The sequence below is a fragment of the Fundulus heteroclitus genome, chromosome 16 (assembly GCF_011125445.2).
Source record: "Fundulus heteroclitus isolate FHET01 chromosome 16, MU-UCD_Fhet_4.1, whole genome shotgun sequence".
NCBI classification, from domain to species: domain Eukaryota; kingdom Metazoa; phylum Chordata; class Actinopteri; order Cyprinodontiformes; family Fundulidae; genus Fundulus; species Fundulus heteroclitus.
In genome coordinates, this window is record NC_046376.1 from 13659338 (window position 1) to 13685029 (window position 25692).

Sequence of the window (25692 nt, forward strand, 5' to 3'; positions counted from 1 at the left end):
CATGGTCAAACAACAGCTTGCTTCTTTTGTTGTGGATGACAAAAACGCTATCCTTGAATCGCACATTGGCTGTTATAAAAAAAGGGTTTAAGCAATTGATGTTGAGTCTTAATAACAAGTAAAACCGATGTAGTTTTCTGGAATCTAATAAATATACAGGGCCATCTCATTAATTAAAATCTCAAATGGCTCACTTACTTCAGTAATTCCATTCAAAAAGTGAAGGTCATATACCATGTAGATTTGTTACACAACGTGATAACCTCCCGGCATTTAGTTCTGTTAATTTTGTTCATAAGTGAAACCCCAAAATTCAGTTTCACTAAAATTATAAATGAAGACTCGTTTAAAAAGATTTTTGAAGCACAAGTGTGTGCTCTGGTGCGCACAATCACAAGGAATATCGGCTGATGTCCAGCAGATAGTCACTGACGCCTGTCAAAAGGAGAGGAAACCCCAAATGGTCACTGCTAAAGAAGCTGTCTACTCACAGAGCGCTGTTTTTTTTTAACATATTAACGGAAAGTTAAGTGGAAGGAAAAAGTGTGATAAAAGAAAGAAACCCAAGTGCCAGGGTTAACTGCAGATTTGACATAATTGTGAAGCAGATCTACTTTATCAGTTTAGAGGGAGATTCACAAGGCATGAATTGCAGAGCCGCCAAACAAACTCAGATGTTTACAAGACTTGAGCTACTACTTGTGTCTAAGCTATTAATGAACCAGCATCAGACAGCATCAGAAGAGTCGCACCTTGTTGGCTTCTTACTCTTAACCTCCTTAAGGTCCCTAAGACGAGGTTTAAAACTCGTGGTGACCTGTCCTGTCAGACAGTAGCTCCCAGGTTGAGGAATGCCCTGCATCTGTCTCGCCGTGTGGTCGACTCTGTTGAATCCTTTTAAAAGCAAGCCGGGCATAAACTGTACGAGATTTTGCCCTTTTCAGGCCAGTTCTTCAGTCGTACGAGAATGTTTTGGATCGGGCCGAGTTTCGGCTTGATCGTGCGTCCTGCGTTGTGTAGCATACATCGAGTAACGAGGGGCGATTCGCCTCTCACGACCACCTCCCAATCAGGAATCGGACGCTCGGATGAAAATCAAACATGTTTGAAATTCAGACGGCCCTCTGAGCGCCGTTACGACCGTCTACGAGCCGATTTCCCCCGACCTCGCGCAAACAAGTAGAGTCTTCTTCGTCTTGTTAAACGAAAACATAGAAGTGGAGAGAAGCATGACGGCGGTACGTGTGACATGCAGTCAAACTACGGAGGAGCAACTCTTAGAATTTCCAAAGCAGCACGTTTTGTTCTTGTGAGCCTCATATTTAACAGTGAGCGTCGACACTTCCGCCTTTTTCTTCTTCTACTGTTGACGTTTGGCTTCCGGGTAGACGAGTCAGAGTAGCGCCATCTCTCTACGGGGCTGAGCCCGACACATGGTTTTTGAACGTACAGCGTGAGCAGTCAGGTCGCATCAGAGCGTCGGACCGCACAGTGTAAGAACACATATCGTGAGTGGTGAACTTTTAAACCCTGCGGTTTCGTCGTACAGTTTGAGCTGTATATGAGTACCACGACTGAAAATATCGTGCAGTGTATGCCCGGCATTAGACACCCTTCAGACAAGCTTTTAGTTAAATGTTTCCCCTTTTTTTTTTTTTTTTTTAGCTGTCCTTACTTTCTTTGTTTCATAATAAACTTATGTTTGGACATGTTACTTGCACTCTGGAAAGCACTTTGTGATTTTTATCTGTGAAAGGTACCATATAAATAAAGTTTACTTGTTTACTTACTTACTTAGTCACCTGGGGTGAGGAGAAAAGTGACTTAATATTTTTTTTTTTAAGTATTTGACACTTTAAACTATGATATTCTCAATCGGAAATGATTAATCATGAGGTTACCTATCTTATCTTAGGTAAGTTTAGATTGGTTTATATTATATCATGTAACTCCTGAACAATTCATTATCACAGATAATGGATTGCAAGAGATAATTGCTTCAAGAACTAGTACAGGAGTACACCAATGCTCAGTTATTGGTCCACTTTTTTTAGTTTATGTAGCAATGCATTGCCATATTCGTGTCCTGGTGGAGGCCTCCGGATGAAAGCTGGTGATGACACTGTTTTGTATACAGCTCACAACAAGATTAGATCTTTTTCAACATAACCATCTCCAGTTTTGCGGCATGATTTGATAAGTTATGCATTACATTAATAAACATACACAAAACGGGATCTGTTTGTATCTTCTCTGGGGCTCGATCTTAGATTAACAGTAATGACTTAAAAAGATCTATCAGCAAATGATCAAGAAGGGAAGTATATTGGATTCTTGTTTAAAATTAGACAAGCAGAGTTGTATTGGCAAAGGTGCCTTCCTTCATACTAATTGGAGAATATATACCATTTCATGCTGTGGATACAGTGTTTTCATGAATTCTGTAATTTATTTGTCTCATTTAAATGACTGTGTAACCCTCTTTGGTCACAAACAGCACCTACAAGAAACAAGAGACTGGAGATTATATATTGTATAATCAGGCGACTGAGATCTTGAACAGGAAGCTTGTTAAATCCCTTTCATCTACTTAAGAAAATAACTACGGTGAACATTTGTGATTCTAATACGTTTTCAAACCTCAAACTTATTTCTAAATTCTTACATGGTAACACTCCTGAGGTGCTCAGTGACCTTTCGCTTCCTCTTAGAACAACTGTTTCATTAACTCACGATGCATCCAGTGGGAATTAAATGGTATATTATGTTTTTATTGTTTGTTTATTATGTTTATATTCTGTTTTTTGTATTTTAATAAATAAAATACATTTTATGTAACCCTAAAGCCAACAAGGGACATACATCAGACATTATCTTAAGCTATATATGTTGTAGTGTTGAGTAAATCTTCATACCAAGCTCTTGCTACATGAAATAAAAAGCCTAACAGAGATACTGATTTCATTTTTCAGCACATCTCGGGGATGCTTGCCCATAATGCCAGAAGCACTGGTTTCTGTTTTAATGACCAAGGCATCACTGTGCTGGATTGACCAGCCAACTGGGCTGACCTAAAACCCCTTTGAGCATTTATGGGCTACCGCCAACAGGAAGATGGGAGACATCACAGCCAGCAATGCAGAAAAGCAGAAGACGCGTTGTTAAAGGAATACCTCAGCAGAGCCACAGGATGATCCCCGCCATGCTGCGCTGATGCAGGAATTCTTGCAATAAGAGCTGCAACTGATGATAAAGCTCATATATTGTACAGCACATGGATATATTGAGTGGGCAAACACTTGTAGTGGCATTGTGTAATATTTTATTTAATTGTATAAACTGAACTTTGGCTTTCATTAGCTGTACCATAATTTTCTGAAATACGTTAAATATATCACCTTGTAAGTAATCTACATATGAGTTTAACTTTTTCAATTAAGTTACTGAAATACATTTTTCACATATGTATTCTAGCTTGATGACATATAGCTGTGTCTGACTATTTCAGACACAGCCATTAAAATTAACTCTTCAATCTCAGGCTACATCGGCTACTCATCCAAACCAGATGCCACAAAGAAGGGAAACTGTGAGATGCTGTAAATGTAATTTCAACACAAATTAAGGGTTAACATGCTGGGAAACTAAATGGCTCAAAGTCTCACTTTTGAATGAGATTTAGTGGAAGCCCTCCCCTCTGGTGGGGGATCGCAAGATAATCCAAATGATGATCCAAATCTCTGACTTTACAGTAACTTGTTTTAATATAGCAAATATATGCCTTTAATCATGGAGAGAGAAAAGAAAATCTTGGAAAATGTACAACTATTCAACATAAAAATCTTTTTTTTTTCTTGCAAAGATGTGAAATCAATCTTTATTTTTGTAGATTTTTTGTGGAAATCTACTCCTTTGTGGCCAGTAATTTATTTTCTTTAATCGACAATGGCCACAATACAATTTCTTTTATTTGTTTGTGTTTTTATTGGAAATTACAGGAATAAAGTTATATTAGCCCTGCCAGAATATGAGAACAAACACGGGGAAGACTGTTTTTTTTTTTTTTTTTTTTTTTGTAAGAGCTCTGATAAAATTAGTTCGATATTCTCACAACTATCATGACTTTACTCTCATAATTTCCAAAAAGAAAAAAAAACTCACCTCGCACCCTACCAAAAGGAGGTCGCCGGTCTCTGGCAACTTTACTTTGGGGGTTGCAGGCTGATAAGTTTGGGTACCCCTGTGTTAAAGGTCAAGTGCAATGCTGTGTGTGACTCTACAGCTTATCCAAATAACTTTAGCTCATTTTAGCTACATTTGACAAGAGTACAACAGGGAGTGAGAGAAAGGTCAGGAAAGATGGGATAATGGCATATGTAAGAGAAAAATAAGGTAGACTCTGATGCTTTGGTGAGACAGAAAAAAAAATCAGCTCAGTTTCAGTTACCAAGAAAGTAAGAAAAAAAACAGGATTAGGTCATTAAATATCTTGCCATTCCATAAACAAAAGCCAAAAGACTGTGAGTAATGCCCACAACAAATGCCTGTACAAACTTATGACAATAATTTTGCCATGTTTATTAAACTCTCCCAACTCTTCCAATATATTTTTTTTTAAAGTGCTTTAAAAAAATAAAACAAAAAATTGGATAAAACCCAGAACGTCAGTAAATGACAAATGATATAATCATAGACTGTAATGTACATTGAAATATTGGAAATGTCACATTGCGTTTATTGAATAAAGTTATATTGCGCTATATATTGATATTGAATTATTGTCCACCAATATCTCCAAAAATGCTCTTTATGCGGTTCTGTTTCTAAATATAAACACTTAACAAGTTTCTATAGTTGTCAGCTAAATAAGTTCCCATACGGCCAAGCTGCCTGGCGGAGCAGAATCAGCTTCACAACCAAAACTCACTGATGTGCTCAGCAGGCGAGGATGTGATGACAGAAAAGCAAAGGACATTACGCAAAAAAAAATAAAAAATGGTAACATGATAGAAAAAGACATGATGCCAAAACCACGGTTGATGTGAGACGAGAGTACCAGCTGTTAATGCAAGGTGAAGCACTAGCAGCATTAGGATCTGATTTTACTAGTCTTTAATTTAGGAGCCGTGCCAAAATTAAAAAGTTTGTAAACTAAATGCGTTTCCACTCCTGTGTGTGTGCTAAATAAAAACACACATCATGGTCCCCGTCTGCTCCCTCGCTTACTTACTCCCTATAAATACATAGGGTGCTGTTGCCAAGGTAACAACTCTATGGAGAGTTGGCCACCTGAATTTCAGACGATGCAGAGACCGACGGTGAAGTGAGGTGTGCTGGCTGTGGGAGCGTTAGAAAATCTGCCTCGTTTTCAGCGACTTTCCTCCGTAAACGCGGGATTTATGGTCCTAATACAGTTCAGTCCGTAGACTGGCCCGCAGCAACAGAGGAATCAGAAAATATGTTCCCTGTTGAGCGGATTTCTGATCTCAAGCTGTACACCATGTCCAAATCATTGCCTGGATTACAAATCAGAGAGGTGTCAAGTGCAATTTATCCTAACAAGCTTCTGATTTTAAAATACTCTCACATGTGTGAACCGGTTCACTTCTTTATCTGTTTTTACGTTGAAGGCTTAACGTGCTCTGCTGGTTTTATTTTAAAAAGGCATTTATCACTAGGAAGTGTTTTATATTAGCCTGCCCTCTAGCGGCAACAGGAGGGAACTGTAATTTCTAATATCAATGAGTAGAAATCTGAAATGAATGGCAATAATGTTTCAGATGGAAGCAAAGAGGAATGTATCTGTAAACATTTGGATGAAAAAAAAAACTTTTAAATACATAAATGAGACCCAAAAAAAGTGTACAATAGAGATTCTCTTTATTATAGTGCATTTATCCGGTGATACGGGACAAGTTTTTCGTTTTCTTTTTTTTTTAAAGCATAAAAACGAGAGAAAGAACTATATGAACACAAGTCTTTTGTACAGAAATGATACTGCAAAATTAAAGCTTCACATCTGACCAAAAGGATAAGACATCAAGTTAACACTTTAATACAGTTTATCATAATTTCAATTTCTTTCCAGCTTGTTCAACTTGACTAAACTGTTGTAAGCTATACTGACATAAGTACAAAGATTTTTTTTTTTATTATTTCAATACAACTTAAAAAAAAGAAAAGAAAAAAAAAAACTCAAAACATCTAAATGTCCAGTTGTAGAAAAACAAAAACGGGAACCTGAAGCTCCCTTCTGAGGTCAGTGTAACATAACTGTGCAGTCATCCTCACTCAGTGTGTACTGTTCAAGGTTGCTTTTATTTCTCATAGCAGAAGACTTGCGGGGGAAAATGGCTGCGACTACTCTGCTTAAACTAACGAGCGCATTCGACTATCTGCTGGTGAAGAGCGATTGGCGAGTGTTACTGCATGCGCGTTCGCTGCCATGGCTGAGAGAGCTGTCGCCGCACAAGTCTGTGTTGCGCAAGCTGGTGTGGCTGTAAAATATGAGCAAACCCTTTCTTGTAAATAAACAGAGGAAGTAGTCTGCCCCTGAAGCATTAAATATGTATTTGTAAGGCTGATTCATACGCTTCCGATTCAACCGGTACCATCTAACACAGCAAAAAATAACGAAAAAAGGGGAACTTGCAAATCTCCTAATGCAGACAAATAAAAAATAATAAAAAAAGATCTTTCTCAAACCAACTTGGTCCAAAGAGGATTTCAACCAAAAACAAAAAGCACACCCAGCAGCTCAGACTACCATAAACAACAATAATAATAATAGCATTGTTAAAAACAGCAGGCTCTAACCAATGAACTACTGTACTTACAAGAGCAAATTAAGCCTATTTCTAAATAAAACGGCAGAGCGGGAGCAAGCTGTCATAGCCGTAGGCTCGGTGGAGCTGAAAACCACACGGGCCTCCGGGATACAAACCATGCAATAGTTAACACTCCCCTATATATGTAAACATGCGCTGCGACATTTATTGCCGTTCCCGGATCCAGTCAGGGTGGACCCTTTTGATCCTTTAACGCGGGACCACAAATAAAAAGATTTAATCAACAGACAGAAGAGCGACGTTTCTTATCGGGACACATGACTGAAGTGAATGGAAGAGGTCTCCGCTGCTGAAGCTTTCCCACATGAACCGGCACCGGATGCAGTTACATTCTGATCACTAGGAAACCCGCAGAACACGGAGCGGAAAGTCAAAACTAAAAAAGGTGCTTTCTGTGGTTTACCTCTTTCTTTCTTTTCTTTTTTTTTTCGATCTTAAAAACGACAGCAACAGTTTAAAATTCGTTGTCGACCTCAACTGCTCCAGGTTATCGGGTGACACACAGTGCATCTTCGTGAGGTAAATAAACAAATATTAAAAAAGGCTCTAGTGAATCAGCAAATGTAAAAACTGAATTGTTACCATTTGAGTTATTTTTTTTTTCTTCTTCTTTTCTTAGACATTCTTTTAGGAGGACACGGCGCTCAGCATCGTGCGTTGCTTTTTGCTTTTGCGGGTACCAACGGCCTTCGGGTGTGTGCTGGCACTGGAGGAATGAAAGGTGACTGAGAGCTAACTGTGTTCAAGGCACAGCAGGACCGCTCCCACATACACGTTCGTTCGTTCGTTCATTCATTCGTTCGTTCATTCAAAAATACTTGTACAAACACATACGTACATACAGTAAACTGATGTTTGGGGCGCACTGGCCAAAGCTCCAACAGAAAATAAAATAACAAGTGAAAGAAAAACGGAGGGAAAAGGAGAGTAGAGAAGAAGATCCAGGCCCGGTGCAGCCTCCCATGAACGCTGCAGGCTGAGCGGACAGACGGGGACGGGGACAAACTGATCACTTTGCGTTCCTTAGCTGGCTCGACAGCCAGTCCAGACCTTCATACAGACCATCCCCACTGGTGGCGCATGTGGCCTGGATGTACCAGTTACGGTGACGGAGGGAGTGGAGGCTCAGCTTGTCGGTGATCTCAGCTGCATTCATGGCATTTGGCAGGTCCTAGAGATGAAAAAATAAATAAATAAATAAGTAAATGACAGAAAGCAAACACACGCAGACCTGTACAGTTTCCCGAACTGTAAATCAAGAAGCAAGCGTCTCTGGGTGACCACGTCGGAAACGTACCTGTTTGTTGGCGAACACAAGCAGCACAGCATCCCTCAGCTCGTCTTCGGCCAGCATTCGCATCAGCTCCTCCTTGGCCTCCCCCACTCGCTCCCTGTCGTTACTGTCCACTACAAAGATGAGGCCTGACAGGAAAAAGGGCTTATATGATGGAGGCGAACAAAGGTTTTCGAGCGTACTAGGGCTGAACGATTTTGGAAAATAATCTAATTGCGATTTTTTTTCTTAATATTGCGATTTAATGCAATTTTTTCCCCCAGTTTAATTTATCATGTCTTTTTAAACATATACAAAACAACAAATCAATTTGTTTCCTCGCTGTGCAGATTAGTTGCTAAAACACCCACAGCATCTAAACTCGGAGCAGAAATGATTGCGTTCTGACTACGATATATTTCAACCAAAATTGCAATTTTGACTTTTCTCTGCGTTAACCACAAGCAACAAAAATGGCCTCTAAATAAAGATGTTTGTAAACAAAGACTATTTAAAACAAGAACTTTTAATGTTTCTATTAATCAGAATATTGTTCAAGAGAACAGCTTTTAGTTGATTTGGACATCAATCCTTGTTGAACATAAAGTGCAACCAACAAGCAAGTCTATGTATTAAACTGATTGACCTGTACTTAATGCTATGTATGACTATATAAACTCTAAAACAAGTAATAAAATTAGATTATCTCACTGCTGCAACTGTCTTCCCTTCCATGTGGAGGCAAACCAACTTTAAACATCTTACCGACACCTAATGGGCGTGTCTAATTCCCTAATGGTACATAGCCAAAAATTGCAGACTCTGCAATTTGGAAATTGCGTTTTTTTAAATCGCGATTATATTGAAAATGCGATTAATTGTTCAGCCCTAGAGCGTACAGGAAGATTTAGCAGAAAGAGGACCAACGCTTAGCTGCCAGAGTAAAACCACGTCTCTCACCTTGCGTGTTCTGGAAATAATGCCTCCAGAGCGGCCTGATCTTGTCCTGGCCACCGACGTCCCAAACCGTGAAGCTGATATTCTTGAACTCAACGGTCTCCACGTTAAAGCCTTAGAACAAAATGAGAAATTAATATTCACAACCGGTGTCCAGTTCCAAAGGCCTCGCGGTGATGATGCAGGAGATGGCTCACCGATGGTAGGGATGGTGGTAACGATCTCTCCCAGCTTCAGCTTGTACAGGATGGTGGTCTTACCGGCAGCATCTAGACCCACCATCAGGATTCTCATCTCTTTCTTGCCAAAGAGTCCCCTAAAGAGGCTGGAAAAGTTCCCCATCTTGGCTCAGCTGCAGGGACACAACCAGCGCATGAGTGACGGCTCTGAAAGGTACCGGTACTGAACAGAAAACAGCAGCTGGACTAAAACCCACACGTCACGTCTGTCTGTACTGCTGAGAGTGTTCGTATACCACATCCGCTCGCCCAAACTCATATTTATTTTTTTCTAAAATAAGAGTTCTGTCAGTCGCTAGTTGTTTCCTGTTTTTATTTTGCACGTCAAGGAAACTGAAAAACAATGCTTTTGTCGTTTTCTCAACTTCCTTAAAGCTCCTTTTTTCAATAAAGCAGCAAAAATAATTTGCCCTGAAAGCATTCACTTAAAATGAAAAGCACAGTAAAACACATTCTTCTGCAAAACCCTAAAATAAACTGGTGGCTTTGCAACTATTCAAGGAGTAACTCACTAATGACTGATTCACTTAAGTGTAAAAAGGTGTTTCTGGAATAAATTTGACTCTTTTGACTGTTTGCCTCTCCAGGTAAAGATCCTGGTATGAACAAAGTCCAAACAGACTTTTATATTATTTTAATTATGTATCTGTGATGTGTGTTATTTACGACTGTTTAATTATTGTGGGAGATTTCAACTTTCCCTGAAGACAAAAGAACTGTGAGACACACTTAGAAACTTTGGTTTAACTCAACGTGTTGAACAGCCAACACACAAACAGGGACATATTTTAGACCTGATCATCATCACTAAAGGTCTAAACATTTCTAAGGTCAATGTATCTGACGTGGCCCTATCTGATCACCTTTCTATTACCTTTGAAAGCATAATTTCCAATGACTCAGTTAGCCAAAGTGACATCATCAGAAAACGCTTCTTTAAGGACGATGTCACTGAAACCTTTAGCCAAGCTCAGACCACTCAGAACTTCTGGCTCAGGTCTACTCTGGATTTCCAGAACCAGAACCAAACACGTAGAAGCAGCATTTAGTTCTTATGCTCCACTTATCTGGAACAAACTTCCAGAGGAAGTGCTGAAACCCTGAGTTCCTTTAAATCACGGTTAAAAACCTATTTGTTCAGAGTTGCCTTTAACTTTTAATGTTAAAGTTTGCAGTCCAACATGCTGCCACTATTCCTCTGAAATGTACTTTCTTCTGTAATGTTTTCTTTTCATGTACAGCCCTTTGAATTGTCTTGTTACTATAATATGATTTACAAATAAACATGCCTTGCCTAATGAATGGGCTTCTTTTGTTTAGTCTGAAAGTGACATAAAATTTGGCAATATATATTTCTATTTACCAAATTACTTCTAAAATATTTTTCTTTTCTTCTTGCTTTCGCACTACAAATGTCAGCGCAATACTATCGTGTCCATTAACATCACCATTGTCCATTCCTGTTACTGCTACTTTTTAAACTTTTTAAACAGTAGTGTTTTATACAGTTAATTACCATCTTAGTTGCGTAAAGGTGACTTCGGAGATGCTTTTTTTCCCCCACAGCAAAAAAAAAAAAGTATATTTCTGATGAGACATTGTCAGACGTATGTCGGATGTGTTTTCAAACACTGACCACCAACAGGGCAAATACATCCTAGAATACAAAGAAAAGCGACCTTTAACAACATTTGGTCGCTTCACCCAGGTAGTAAAAATGTTTCAGAACAGGCGATAGTTCCCTGTCAATATCGCCGTACGACGGATAATGGATATATACATCAGTTATTAACATCGCCCCTGTTTTACTTCTCTGACCAATACGTTAGAAACTGACAACCATCAGCCGATACCAAAGTCAATGCTGACATATTGTGCATCTGTAGACTGAACTGTTATATACAAATAATATAGATTCATTTATCAACCTGGGTTGGGTGATACAAAACTAAATTGAGGTTCAGCACAGCTTCCTATGAGTTTAATCTTACATAATCAGCTTATCTACAAACCCATATTGTGCCCTCACATCTCTACCAGGAAACCACATATTTTGTTTGAGCGTTTCATTTAAACATTAGAGAATGACTGAATTACATCAACAACAGCAAAATAACCCATTTACAATCTTATTTCCCGTCTACATCTAGCTTCGTTGCCGTGAGGTGAAGGTTACATACACAAAGTTTGTGGACAAATTAGGGAATGCGTGTCAAAGCTTGTTGTGCGCCGCTCCATGCTACGTTGCCTGTGCAGGTGAAGATTGTAACCGAGATAAGGACCACAAAGCTAAAGGAAGCACATTCCTTGACAACGTGCCACAGACCTGCCTTAAGGCAGCCTGGACTGAGCAGCAGGCTTCCAGTTTCAGAGAAACATCCCAGTTTAGCTGCCAAAGACAGGATGTGTCCTGACATTGTCCTACCAGTCCCACTATACAACGGCTGGAGAATTGTCATGTCATTTTCTTATCCCGTCTAATTTGTGATTGGAGGAGAAATTAGGAAACATTTCAAACTCAAACTATGTTCAGGAACAAACCTGAACTTGCAATCAAGCACGTCTTGAACTTTATCATTATAGTTTTTTGCTAGACAAGAAAAAGGTAAAACCTAATAGCATTGATGGTTTTTACATTTAGACTTTTTTTGTTAGAAGTACAAATAAATGAGTGAAAACCTTCTTTTAGTAGATAAGCATTGATTGAAATTCCCAAAAGCTGCACAAACAGAAAAAGGTTCAAATCTATGTCTGAACTTGTAAGCAGCAACTCAGTTTCATTGTACTGGAGAAAAAAATATTAAGTTTCACACACTGCTGTGCTCTTTGAATGCATGTAAAAAGATGAATATTAAGAACAAAAAATACATATATCTGCATTAAAATCAGTGTCAGTACATACATACATGGTACGTGTTAACAGCAACAGTAATATTAGATACTGATATTGGCTAAAATCTTCACATCGGTGCACTCCCAAGTAATACGTTTCATTTGGTCGGCTATTGTAGGCTACAGGCCAATAGCAAGTGAGACGCTCCTAGGATTTAAAGTGAGTTACACATCTTGTAAGCTCTAAAAATTAACAGGCATACTACAAAAGGACTCATCCATGACTCACCCATGTCAAACAAAGAAAAAAAAATACATTAATCAAGGGAGTGCCCTGAGGTGTGCTAAATTTTAGGTGACAATGACAGGTGCCAACACTCCTGGTAAATCTTAGAAAGTTTTGACAACCCAAGAACAGTCCCAGGCAGAATTACCTCTAGAGAGGTGAATGAATATGCCTGCATGCATTCATTATAGTTTTTCAAATATAAAAAGTCTATTTTTAAGTTTCAAGTTAAAACGTCTTCATCCATTTTGTAAAAACACTCAGGACAGCTACCGTATTTTTCGGACTATAAGGCGCACTTAAAATCCTTAAATGTTCTCAAAAATCTATGGCGCACCTTATATATTATTATCGTTGTGTTACTGACCAATTTATTATTATATATTTATGTGGTACAATGCGCTCAAAATCAAATCTGTTAAAATGTCTAAGTACAACTTTAGTAAGCAAAGCCGCTCCGCTCAATGGAGCACCTGTGGGAGCCTGCTGGAAAAGAAACGGCTCTAGGTGCTCAGCTAGCTAATCACACATTTTACTGTCCGTTCCACCGCTTCGTCCCACTGGCAGAAAGTGTAGGAAATGTAGGAATTTACCACAAGAAATGTAGGAATTTGCCACAACATTACGCTCCACTATGAAGGATAAAATGTGGGAGCCTTTAGGCAGCCCACACCCAGAGTACGCAATAGCAACAACAAACCTAGTAAGTTAATTATATATAAAAGTTATGTTTATTTTGGCCTTATGTTAGAAACAGGGCAGTGTAGTCCAACTACTTTGTCCTCCTGAAAGAGACTGGTAGAGAGCTGTGTACGTGAAGGGGCGGAGTGATATTACACACTTTGGAAGAATACTTAGTGCCCCTTATGGTCCAAAAAAACAAAACAAAAAAAAAACGGTAAATGTAAAAAAAAAAAAAAAAACAGGTATGTGGTAAATATTTTATGTTACATTTTTTTTATCCTAACATTTTTATTTCACAAACGTGCTCATTCAAAGAAGAATCAACATCCAAAAAAGCATTAAAAGTACATTATTATATGTATACACACACACATTTATATTTTAGAGGGACACATTTCAAAATAGCTTAAAAACCATGGTTTGGCTTGTGATGATTAATCGGGAACGCAAGAACGCTGATGCTTTATGTTCAAAGGTAAAAGGAACTTCTTGTGTAGTTTTATTATAAGCACCTAGCAATTTCATTCACTTCACTATAAGCCTCGTCAGCTGACTAAACCCCCTCACGGAACCAAAGCTTAGCTTACAAATATACCTCTGCCTTTTATAACTGCTATAGTACACTTGTAACTTTAGGCTACTCTAATTAGACAGTAGACAGTTTTTTTCAAAACCTGCTTTTTTGTAGGTACGCTGAACAAAAAGAGGAAAATTGTAGGTTAATAGGTAACGAATGTTAGCTTGTTAGCCTATAAGGATTCAAAGCCATTAATAGATTACTCGTAGCTATCCGAAGCTTCATCAGTAAACATATAACTGAACCTGGTAGATCCACGAAAAACTGTTAACAACGAGGCTCTTTTCAGGTGTTGAATGTATGAATGGAAACACACAAAAACCGCTTACTACTGTTGAACTTAAAGAAACAGCTAACGAACTCCAGGAGTCTGGCTTCGACGCCTTTTAGAACCAGCGCCTACTCTAAACACGATAAAAAACCGCACGTCTTTGCCTGAAATTGGACTGAAACTCGTTTGGTGACCGCAAGCGTTTGAACGCTGGAATAACAGTTTTTTTTACCTTTGCCGACGTTTCTCGATCTTTCTTCTGTTACTGCTCAACGGGAAAATGGCGATTTCCGGTCGTCGTCATCCTCCCCCGCTTCGCCTCCTTCTTCTTTGTTCTTCACGGCAGACGCCGACATTACAGTAGCGCCACCGAGCGGCGTGGCGCGGTACAGCTACTAACGTCTTCGTTCGGTTGAAAGCATCGTCAGGTAATTTTTAAATTATTATAATTTTGTTGTGGCACAAGTGGCCTTTACTTGACAATAGGTTGACAGGAAATGGGTTGAGAGAGAGAGAGAGAAGATGCGGCAAAGGTCCACGGACCTGCATCATCTCTGTATTTCCCATTTGTGGCTTGGTGACCTATCTAGAGTGTATCCCACTCACTCATTGACCACTGCAGATTGATTTTTTTTATCTGACTCATTCCATTCCACCATATTATTACACACTGTGTGTGTAATAACATTTATATGTAGCAGCACGTGGCAAGTAAAATTTCAAGTTTTGGAGAGTTAGAATAAAAAAGAAAACAGAGCTTTTGCCCCATTATTGCACATTTTCGCCAAAGTGATTTAGAGCCATTGTGGAAAATCCAATGAGTGACTTACAGCACCAGAGCCACGGGTTAGTTCTGAGCTTGGGATAATGTCTCATAACTTAATCACGCTTTTAAACTTCTCTTTGTAGCTGTGTTCTTGAACTGCTCTTTGGTCTTCATGATTCTGTTTGTTCATTAATGTTATCTGATAAACCTGTAGGCCTTCGCGGAAAATGCACTCTGAGATTACGTTGCACATTTACTAATAAGGAGACTTCTGAAGGCAGTTAGTCGCACTGGAATTCATTTAAGCGTAAAGGGGGCCTATTATAAATGCACGCCAAACTTTTCAGTTTTGATTACGCATAAAATCATAGTTTTCCTTCCGCTTTACAATTATACACTACTGTGTTGGTCCATCACATAAACACCCAATAAAATACGTTGAAGTATGTGGTTGAAAACATGACAGCATGTTTAAAATCGAACAGACATCAAGAAGATCAAGAAGTATAAATATTTTTGAAGGTATTCTACTGTCTGTAAAGAAATCTGCAACTATCTCACTGACTCTGATTTCTGCAACTAGCTGCAGTTGGTCCACAGGTAAATAATGCAGAGCCTGTGGTGTCCTCCATGGTAGGTCAATCATAAGGGGGAGTGGTGGCGTGGTTAGAACACAGGGAAGCCTACAAGGTCCCCGGATTGAATCCCAGAAACCGCCACTCATGGTTCCTGAGCAGACCCTTAATGGTGCCTTTGTAGCCCACTGCTCCCTGAGGTTAAATGTAGAGGACACATTTTAATAAAGGTTTCAATGACAAACAAAGACGATTATTTTTATTCATGAAAAGAATAACTTGATGATCAACCCCCAAACTCTCAAAGCACCAGATCATCTATCAGCACTGATAGCTACGGAGAGAAATTGCCTGGTTTCTCCACTGCGGCTTAAACAAAATAAAACAGACATTCCAGCAAGTTTTAATGACCTGTAAGCTGCATCACAGGTAGTCTGTTTTGTCTCTACAACCAGTCCCAAGGTAGCTGAAAACCCAAATGTAGAGCTCAAACAAAATCCCTCTTTCTCCCAGAATAAGTGCTACAGTACGTTTGGCTGTGTTACGTCTACGAGGACCAAAATAATCTTCTTTGTCTTGTTCATATCCAAGATAAAGTGATTTTCTCCCAGTGGGGCACAAGATTTCCCACCAGTTCCTTTTTTTTAAAAAAATCATCATCCACCCTTTTTTTTTTTCAATTAAAATCCTTCTCCACAGGTTCAGGGGAGACCGGGCAGTTGCAGGAGGGGAAGGTTGCAACATCTCATTTTTCTCTGATCAGAAACAAGCTAAAGTGATGACACTCATGCTCAGTTGGATGCTTACACCCCCACGCCCCCTTTTTGCAGAGAAAAGCAAGCAGATTCAAGAGCTCCTCTAAGATTTATTGGGGGAAAAAATATATTTAGGTTATGAAATAACTTTTTCACTCCAGTTTTGTTTTTGTCATACCGCTGTCACTGTTTTTGCTGTTTAACTCAAACCTATGTAGTTTAAACAAGTGTTATGGTTAATTTTAGTTAATGCGGTTAGAACGTAAAGAGAATACCTAGTTTTGCTAGTAAAAGAGGTTTTTTGTGCCAGACAGGAAGGGTGACAGTTGCAACATAAATACTGTTTGATATAAATTTAAAGCAGTTTATCAGGTAAGAGAGAGGATATTTGTGTGTATGTGTGTCTGTGTCTATGCCTTTTTACAAGTGTGTGGTTATTTTCTGAGGAGGATGCAGTTAGATAAAGGTTAGAAGTCTAATTAGATAAAAACACATATAACAATAATGAGTGCGTGTACCAACAACTGACAAAATAAAAGTTAATTGGCTCACAAATTGTTCCATTCTTCTTATGTCACTGAAAACCCATTTTATTCTATATCAATTTGAATCTTTGACATCTAAGATATTAGGCAAATATATAACACTCACCTTATCAAAGCTGATCACACTGCAATGTTATTATATTTTTTTAATTAAAATTATAATACAATATGTTGTATTAATAATTATTATTTGTTAACAGTAAAATATATTGTATTAGTAACATGCTGCAACTATCCCCAAACAATAATAATTGCAACTGTCCCCGGGGCCAGTTGCAACATCTGACTCTGTGCATTCAGATGCAAATTGTGAAAAATGTACTTTCTTAAATCAGCTTTAAATGGTTTTGACTATTAACAGTCAGACAGATGGAAGTTTATTGAATTAAAATGTGGTTTGTCTAATCCAGGTGTGTCCAAAGTGCGGCCAGGGAGCCATTTGTGGCCCCTGTGCTGATTTGGTGCCACCAGCACAGGCGGCTGGTGCAAATTTCAACGTTACATTTTTAATTAGGGCAATATTATTATAGACCGGTTAAAATCTTACAATTAAAGATGTTAGGTAAGACAAAAAGTGATTGTTTTTTAACAAGCACACTGTTTACATTCTCTTTTATCTCATAGTAAATAGGACCACACCTATCCCAGGATGTTTTCTCTAATGCAGACTTTGGTGCATTTAACTCTGATTTGAATTAATTTATCAAAACTGGGAAGTATTTTCAAAGAAATACTGATACAAATCCTGCTCTTAAATTGTAAATCGAAAATAATTCAGTTTTTTTCTTTATCGACCCCAAATTAATTGGATGACCACATTTTGACAAGGTAAATCAGTAAAACCCTTTAAACTTCGGATCTACAATAATTTACACTTCCCTTTCTGGCTGAATTTCTGACTAATTTGTATAAAAATAATCATGCTTTGTAAAGTTGATTAAAAAATTACATCATAATTTTTTGGTTATTTATTCACTATTAATTTATTTATTTATTTTGTGGCCCTAGAGTAGCTTTGACTTGACGATTTCGGCCAAAAAGTTTGGACACCCCTGGTTTAATCCAAACCATCTCTGAGTCAAATGCAAGAGTGTTGCAACTGTTCCTGGTCTCCCTTCATTTTTTGTTTTTTATTCATTTTTTTGCCCACTAGGTGGGGCTGCATCCATAACTGAAAAAGGACGGAGTTCAATTGGACAAACGAGTCCTTTACAGTAATGGATCATTTTACTCTCTACAGTATTTGGTCAATATAAGCTTGAATTGAAAAATCATGTTAGTATTTCTTACAAATTTAACGACAGGATAATCAATTGAAATATCAACTTTCTGTGACTTATTTATTGTTGTGCATTATCAAGGATACTAAACCTGTGGAGCGCGTTCAGGAAAAGCTTCGCAATTTTTTTTTACACAGCATTTTATTCAAAATAGTGAAGTTTAAACGGCTAAACTCTCGGAAATAACCACAAAAAATGTTCTTTGCCTTAAAGTTGTGCGCATCTGGGTGGCGTTGCTGTGGGAGGAACGCTGAGCAACAATGCTGAGAGACTCCATGGAGGGTGCGGCAGGATGATGCTTCCTCCTCCAAACAGCCCTGCCTCCCAGCGGACCCACAGTGCCCTGCGCATCGCCCCGACAGTCAGTGCTGTGCATGTGGGGCCCCTTAAAGAGAAGCGCCGAGCAGACGGCACAGACTTTCTCCGTGGAAGAGTCACCGAAATGAGGAACAGCGCCAAGCCGGCACAATGCGCTCCAGGCTCCCAGGGACCGCCTGCCTATTGCGAACCATTGGACTCTGCATCCTTCTCTCGAACGCTGCAGCTTACTTTGGGTCAGACTGTTAACTTTTCATCCAGACGTTGTTGTTTTTTTCCTTTTACAAATGTTGAACAACTGTCACATTCTTGTAACCGGTTGAGATCATAGCTTGATTTGTAAAAGCTTCTAAGAAATTACGCAGAATATCCCAAGTTAATCTTTATTTGATATTCAACTTAATTGTGTATTTTATTGGACATTTTTGCAGTCTTTCAAACAGAATTTGAACAGTTATATGACATGCAACTTTAAAAACACAGGCATCAGTTTGGACATAAATGTATGTAAAAAAAAATGACAATAAGAAATAGATTACTAGAAAGTTATTCCTGGGTTTATACCGTCGATTTGCGTTAAGTTGGAACCAGATTCTCTTTAACAAATTAGTCTAATCCTTCAATTCCTACAGGCTGACAGGCCGAGAGCCGCTGGTGCTTTTACCGGGACCCTTTTCTAACGAAGCTCCATCGGGGAAGGCCCACCTGAAGCAGTGCGAGCAGATGAGTCTGACCAGGCGGCAGAAGAGGATGTGTCGCAGGGAACCCGGTTTGGCCGAGACGCTCCGGGAGTCGGTGCGCCTCGGCCAGCTGGAGTGTCGCTACCAGTTCCGGAATGAGCGCTGGAACTGCACGCTGGACGGCCGAGGGAGCCTCCTGAAAAGAGGTAAGCGCGCATTCTGGCTCTGATTTCTATAATCGACTCATTTTTACCACACGGATGAGACTGGCTGTTGCTGGCTGGCTCACCAAAGTGCGTCTTTACGCAAGAGGAAAGCTGAGCTATAAAGATATATATATGGAAACAATTTAGAGAGTCACTGGATCCGTTTTTTCCAAACAAGAAAGTAATCTGCAAAACAATGAGAGCAAAATCACAACGAACAAATCTTTTACCACCGGCTGCACTGTTGCAAAAGCATATAATCAAACTTGCATGTCTGCTTACTCCAATAAAATCTAAATTGATGGTTTTTATCCGTGCATGTGCTCACAAGCCCAGTGCGAAGTATTTTATTTATTTTTTTTTTACCAGCAAATGACATAAATTCTTGTGAAATTTAATGTTAAACATCGTAAAACGAGCGCCAGCACATTCTTTTCTGTCTGCTTTTGGGTCTTTATTAAAACTAAAATATTTTCTTTATTTCCAAAGTTAGGATTAGGCTTTTAATTTTCCTCGGTCCGACTGCAAATTTGACCTTTTTGGACATAGATAACAGACAAGCTCAATTATTCTTACAGGCTTTTTACCCTATTTTAACCAAAACTATATTAAATTTACCTTTCTCGAAAGTCCATTCTGCATTATTCAACGAAGCAGCTAATAGACCACACATTAAGATGCAATGGATTAAATTATTAAAAACGGTTGCAGATTTGCTGTGCACGCAAAATCCTGCAGGACGGTCCAGCCTTCATGTATATGGATATCACTGTGTGGGAGAACATGAACAGGTCAGCACAGAGGTAATGAGGGAGTAGAGCGCCAAGAAATGTGGCAAACGACGTGGAGAGTGCTCGAGCCCTGTGGTTATTTTTATCTCAGGGAAAATGCCCGCTCCCTGAGGAAAAGGGTGGCGTGATTGCCCACTTTCATCTGGGAAAATCCTTCCTAGTCAAAATAACAATTAATTGGATGAAAATATACGCTGGTGACGACTTTGGGGGAAGCAAAATAACAGTGCGGAGCCGCAAGCAGAGGTCATAAGAGGAGTTTTGACACAAGAAAGCTTGCAGGATTCCTGAGGTTGTTATAAACCATGACAACGTGGTGACATTTTTGTAAACAAGCTGGTTTATTGGCTTAATTATTGGAATGAAAAAACGTTTTTGTTTGTTTTGGGTTTAGATCCACCGACAATTACAGCCTCAATCATGAAATGAATGTTGCATATATATATATATATATATATATATATATATATATATATATATATATATATATATATATATATATATATATATATATAATTGACTGCAGAGTTATTTAACCTTTTGGTGCTTTTTTTTTCTCGCTTTCTAATCCAGCTTTTAAGGAGACGGCCTTCCTGCTGGCGGTGTCCTCCGCTGCACTGACCCATGCACTCGCCAAGGCTTGCAGCTCAGGCCGGATGGAGAGGTGCACGTGCGACGACTCCCCCGGGATCCAGCACAGAGAAGCGTGGCAGTGGGGGGTCTGCGGCGACAACCTGAAATACAGCACCAAGTTCCTCAAGAAGTTCCTCGGCCAAAAGAGGGTCAGCAAAGACCTGAGGGCGCAGGTCGATGCCCACAACATCAACGTTGGCATCCGGGTCAGTGGTAAAATCCAATTGTTTTGCGCGGCACTACAAACCCATTCCTTCAAATCGCTCCCTATGAGCTGGGCCGCAGTTTCACCTGCCAATTAAACCTGACGCTGAAAACTTTAAGCTTGACCCGTTTGGTTTCCAAGCTTCCAGTCGGACAACACCCCCCCCCCCCCACCCCCTCCCCTTGTCTTTGCTTCTTGGCCGGGGTGGGTGAGGCAGTGCAGCAAGGAGAGACAGCATGGCTGTGGGATCATTGGAGCCAGGTGTTTCTCAGGCATGATAAAGCTTGCTGTGCGGGCCAACAGAAAATTAAAGGTCTCATGTCGGAGAGAGCGATTATCACCGTGGCCTCTTTTTAATATACGAGCAAGCATTTTTTTTTTTTTTCTCCACTTACTGGATCACTGTGCTCTTCATAAATCCACCTAATGTTCATAACCACCACTCTGAGGCTCTGAAAATTAAGGAGCCCCGGGGTGCTTCTCCTTGTGGCTCGCACCCAAAAAAAAAAAAACGCAACGCCTATTGGGGGACCAGAAAGGCAAAACAGGAAGACCTCTATCTTATCTCATCTCGAGTGAGTTAAAGGTTTTACACCAATGTGGCTGAAAAGAGGCCGGCAGTCTTGTTTACGAAAAAACACAAAGCGGACTGGAGTCTCTTCAGCGCGCGGTAACAGTGCTGGGAAGCCGCCCCCCTTTCACCCCCCTTCCGCGGGGGGCTCATACCTGTGCAGGGAGGGAGGACCTGAGTAGAACTTTTCAACCCAGCAGAGCCCTCTGGCTCTTTTTTGGGTTTGACCTGTCTCTGGCCCCTCTCCACAACAGCAGCTCTCAGCCTGACTGATCATCGCTGACCATCAAGCGCGCTGAACTATTACCGGGCCTTCCGAAGCATTAAGGCGTCTTAAACCTATTCACGCTTTTTTTCCCGTTGGAGCTACAAACCTCGGTGTGTGTTGTGATTTTTTTTTGACGTGATCGACCGATACCGAAGTGATGCATGATGGTAAAATGAAAGGAAAACGAGACGTGCTTCTCAAATTCTTCCGCAGATGAATATGTGAGACGTGTGGCCTCCCTGTGTACTCAGCCCTCTCTACTGCAGGGCAAACCGATCACCCTCAGAAATCAGTTCTTTAGTTAACAGAGTATAAAAATAGCTGTTGTGTGATTGGCGGTTAGGGGTGGAACATACTGTATTTTAAGCGTTGAACAGCTAACTGATTAACGTTTAATGTATCCCCTGGAAAGTGGAACAAATGCAAGCAGTGGCCGTCCGTTTAAAGTAACAAGTCAGACAAGATGGGCGTTCAATTTCAATTCAATTCAATTTTATTTATATAGCGCCAAATCATGAAACATGTCATCTCAAGGCACTTTACAAAATCAAGTTCAATCATATTATACAGATTGGGTCAGATTATACAGATTGACCAGAGAAGCAGCCAAGAGACCCGAGGTGACTCTGGAGGAGCTGCAGACATCCACATCTCAGGTGTTGAAATGACAACTATTAATTATGCACACTGGCCTTAGGAAAAAAGAAAGTTGTCGTTAAAGGAAAGCCATAAGAAACCCCAATTCGAAGTTTGCCGTCCGCCTTACAGTACAGCAAACACGTGGAAGAAGGTGTGTTGGTCTGTCGCATAAAAAAGTGAGAAACTACATTGAAGCCGGTGTTTATAACATGACACTGTAAACGTTTCTTTTTTTTTTTTTGTTATTGTTGTTTTTTGCTGTACAGAAATGTATCGTCTGTTTTTTTCTTTTCCACGAGCATGCACGCACGTGCTAGAAGTTGGGCGGAGAGATTCCCCAGCTCGCTCTTCTCGTCACCTCTGCCTCAGGCTTCCCCGGGCGAAGGAGACAGAAGGCAGACAGACAGAGCTAGTTTCAACACATTGAGAAAAGAAGTTTCAAGAGCTGTCCAAATGAGAAATGTGGAGTGAATGAAATACGACAAGCTAAGCAGTACCCCCCTCACCCCCCATCCTCAATCCATTATGTCAAAAAAAAATTAACCGAGGTGAGCACCAAGGCCCGTCTCCGCAAAAACCTCGACCCACCCTGCAGGAAACCGTCTCTCCGACCAGATAGACCCCACAGATAAGAGGGCAGGCAATGAATCAAGCTGAAAGAGCTGACATGTCTCTCCTTTTTTTTTTGTCCCTCCCATACCAGGCGGTGAAGAGCGGGCTGAAAACGACCTGCAAGTGCCACGGCGTCTCCGGCTCGTGCGCAGTACGGACTTGCTGGAAGCAGCTGTCGCCTTTCCACGACACCGGGCGGCTGCTGAAGTACAGATACGACAACGGCGTGAGAGTGCTGAGCGTCACCAACGCCGCCACGGGAGAGACTGAGCTGGCGGGGCCCAGGCGCCACGGCCAGAGCCCCCGCAACACCGACCTGGTGTACCTGGAGGACTCCCCCAGCTTTTGCAGGCCCTCGCGTTACTCGCCGGGGACGGGGGGCCGGTCTTGCACCAAGGACACGAGCTGCCAGAGTCTGTGCTGCGGCCGCGGCTACAACACGGCCATGCGGCTCACCAGCCTGTCCTGCCACTGCCAGGTCCGCTGGTGCTGCCACGTGGAGTGCCAGACGTGCGTGAGGGAGGAGGAGGTGTACACCTGCAAGAACGCATGAACAGCGAGGAGAGGGGGAAAAACGATCCAGACGAAAGCGGTGGACAACGCGGAAAGAGGCCGAACGCAGGCCCTTCGAGATTAGTCCCCGCTGCAGAATGTCGCATCGACGCATGCGTTCGCGAATATCATTTAGGACTTGCATGATAATTATTTTGGGAGAAAACAAAATGTACCACTATGATACTGTTGGATCCTTGCTTAAACATCAGGTTACTGTAGATGATGGTGTTCTGAAACTACTTCTCCTGAGCTGGATGCACTGAAATCCCCCTTTTCTGCTAAAGCGGGAATCAAGCTCCTCGAAGCAGGGGAACCAGACTGGATCTTGCCAGCAGTATGAACTCTGAGCTCTCGCAGCGACTGTTGTATATGTGGTATTCGTCCTCCCATAGTTTGCTATTTATTGCGCCACTTTCTGTGCCTGGTGTACTGCTGCTTCGTGCATTCAGTCTTGTAATCAAAGGGTTGCCAATAAGGCTGCAAAGGAGTTAAGATGAATCTACCTGCCTGTCTCTCTGACTGCTATGGAGAACTTTTAAAGTTCTGTTCTGAGTGAAAGCACTTAAGTTGCTCTTGCTGCATATTATATATATATATATATATAAAAAAAAAGGAGTTGTGAATGCCGGGGTCTAATATGCTTAGATAGAATCACTGGAAGCTTTACAGGTGGCTAACAGCGCCGACATTCCTTATTCCGTGCATCAACAGGGTTATCGTGTAAAGAAAGAAGCTTGTTGTTTTCAGTTGCTCTTATGGAAATGTCTATGGAAATTTCTGCATGTGCTATGCAGGACAAAGGGAGATTAGCGCACTGATGGAAGCGCTGACCATTCTCTTTGAAATTCAGCTCAATTTGGGAGCGTGCCAGTTCGGTTTTCCCTAATTGTAGGTATTTATAGAAGTCTACTCCCCCCCCCCCCCCCCCAATATGTTCAAGTGTAAAATGAACTCACCAGAATATTTGCTCTTTAAAGTCCAAATTAGCCCCATCTTTGTTCTGCGTGCCTTTGAAGTGAATCAGTCACGCTCCCTATTTTCCCTAATTGCTAATCAAAGAAAATGACCACGTTTTTTTCTCCCCACTCGCATCCAACTCTGCGTCCATGTGTGCAGGTCGAAAGTGCACGCCGGACCCCAGAGTGTCTGTTTTTATTGGGCCGTTTCATGCTTCGTCGGGCTGCCTCTGAACTGCAGATGAGCTATGAATATAACTCACATCGGGGCTCCAGGCGTCTGACAATGTGGAATCGTAATTTTTCTACCTCACTTCAACTTTTTGGCAAATATCAGTAAGATTTATGAGCTATGCAGAGTTTTTTTCTCCTCTGTAGATACACGTCTTTCCCTCTGCATTTGGTTGAAATATTATATTTTAGATGTCTGTGCAGGTCTTTTGAACGTGGAATTATGCGTAATCGTTTTTTTTTTGTTGTTGTTTGTTTTGAAACCTTGTGGCTTTACAGTTTTTATTTAAAACAAACAAGATAAATAAAAAGACAAACATTTGTAACACTTGTGCGTTCGTTGTGTCTTGCTGGGTTGCAGCAGGCGGCACACAAACACAGTAGCCGCGCAGAGGGAGAAGCGAGCAGAATCCACCTGCCTGCAACTTGGTGCATCTGTCGAGCAAAACCATTCCCCGCTAATGACCCCATGCCCTCCTTTTCATCTGAAAATGCTGCGGTCTTTCTGCATCGCCCTCCACCACAAAGTAAAAGGCAAAGGGGTTAGTGGGTGTGTGGGTGTAGGACATGTATACAGGTGTTCTGCCTCTGGCCAGCACACACCAACCACGATGACAATCTTAATGACGACGATGACAAGGATTACGACTCAGAGGATTGTTTGACCCCCAGATCGCACACAACGGGCCGCCCCCGCCAACGCAACGCAAACAATTTACGTCCTATTATAACTTTCCTCCCTTTTGCATGAGTGCATCTGCGCACAGAGGCCCATTGTGTGAAGTATTTATAGCACGCCCTTGTGCTTTTTGATGTCGCTCTCTAATTATGATGATTACGCACATTATTCTTTATTAAAACAACGTGAGACTTGTTGCACAGCAGCGAAATATAACACAATTTTAAAAATGTAACTGTTTTAAAAAAACATCATTATTGATGTTCAGAAAGGAATAACTGCAGCCAATTATCTCCTTATGGGATATATATATATATATATATATATATATATATATATATATATATATATATATATATATATATATATATATATATATATATATATAAAAACTTTTTAGTTTTAGTACAATTTTTATTTTTGATTTCATAACTAAACTCAAACAACCAGATGTGACTAA

At 40.5% G+C, this 25692-nt stretch overlaps 2 protein-coding genes across 2 annotated transcripts; one reads left to right on the forward strand and one right to left on the reverse strand.

Annotated features, from left to right (window-relative positions):
* Window positions 1-5863: 5863 nt before the first annotated feature.
* Window positions 5864-14316, reverse strand: arf2a (ADP-ribosylation factor 2a). Its single transcript, XM_012878889.3, has 5 exons — window positions 14200-14316; window positions 9276-9430; window positions 9082-9192; window positions 8146-8270; window positions 5864-8019 (listed from the first exon to the last, which is right to left on the reverse strand). The coding sequence occupies exons 2-5, from the start codon at window positions 9418-9420 to the stop codon at window positions 7858-7860; spliced, it is 543 nt and encodes a 180-aa protein (XP_012734343.1). The 5' UTR covers window positions 9421-9430; window positions 14200-14316; the 3' UTR covers window positions 5864-7857.
* Window positions 14317-18189: 3873 nt separating this feature from the next.
* Window positions 18190-25530, forward strand: wnt9b (wingless-type MMTV integration site family, member 9B). Its single transcript, XM_012878877.3, has 4 exons — window positions 18190-18442; window positions 18839-19092; window positions 20457-20722; window positions 22903-25530. The coding sequence occupies exons 1-4, from the start codon at window positions 18357-18359 to the stop codon at window positions 23362-23364; spliced, it is 1068 nt and encodes a 355-aa protein (XP_012734331.1). The 5' UTR covers window positions 18190-18356; the 3' UTR covers window positions 23365-25530.
* The last annotated feature ends 162 nt before the right edge of the window (window positions 25531-25692 follow it).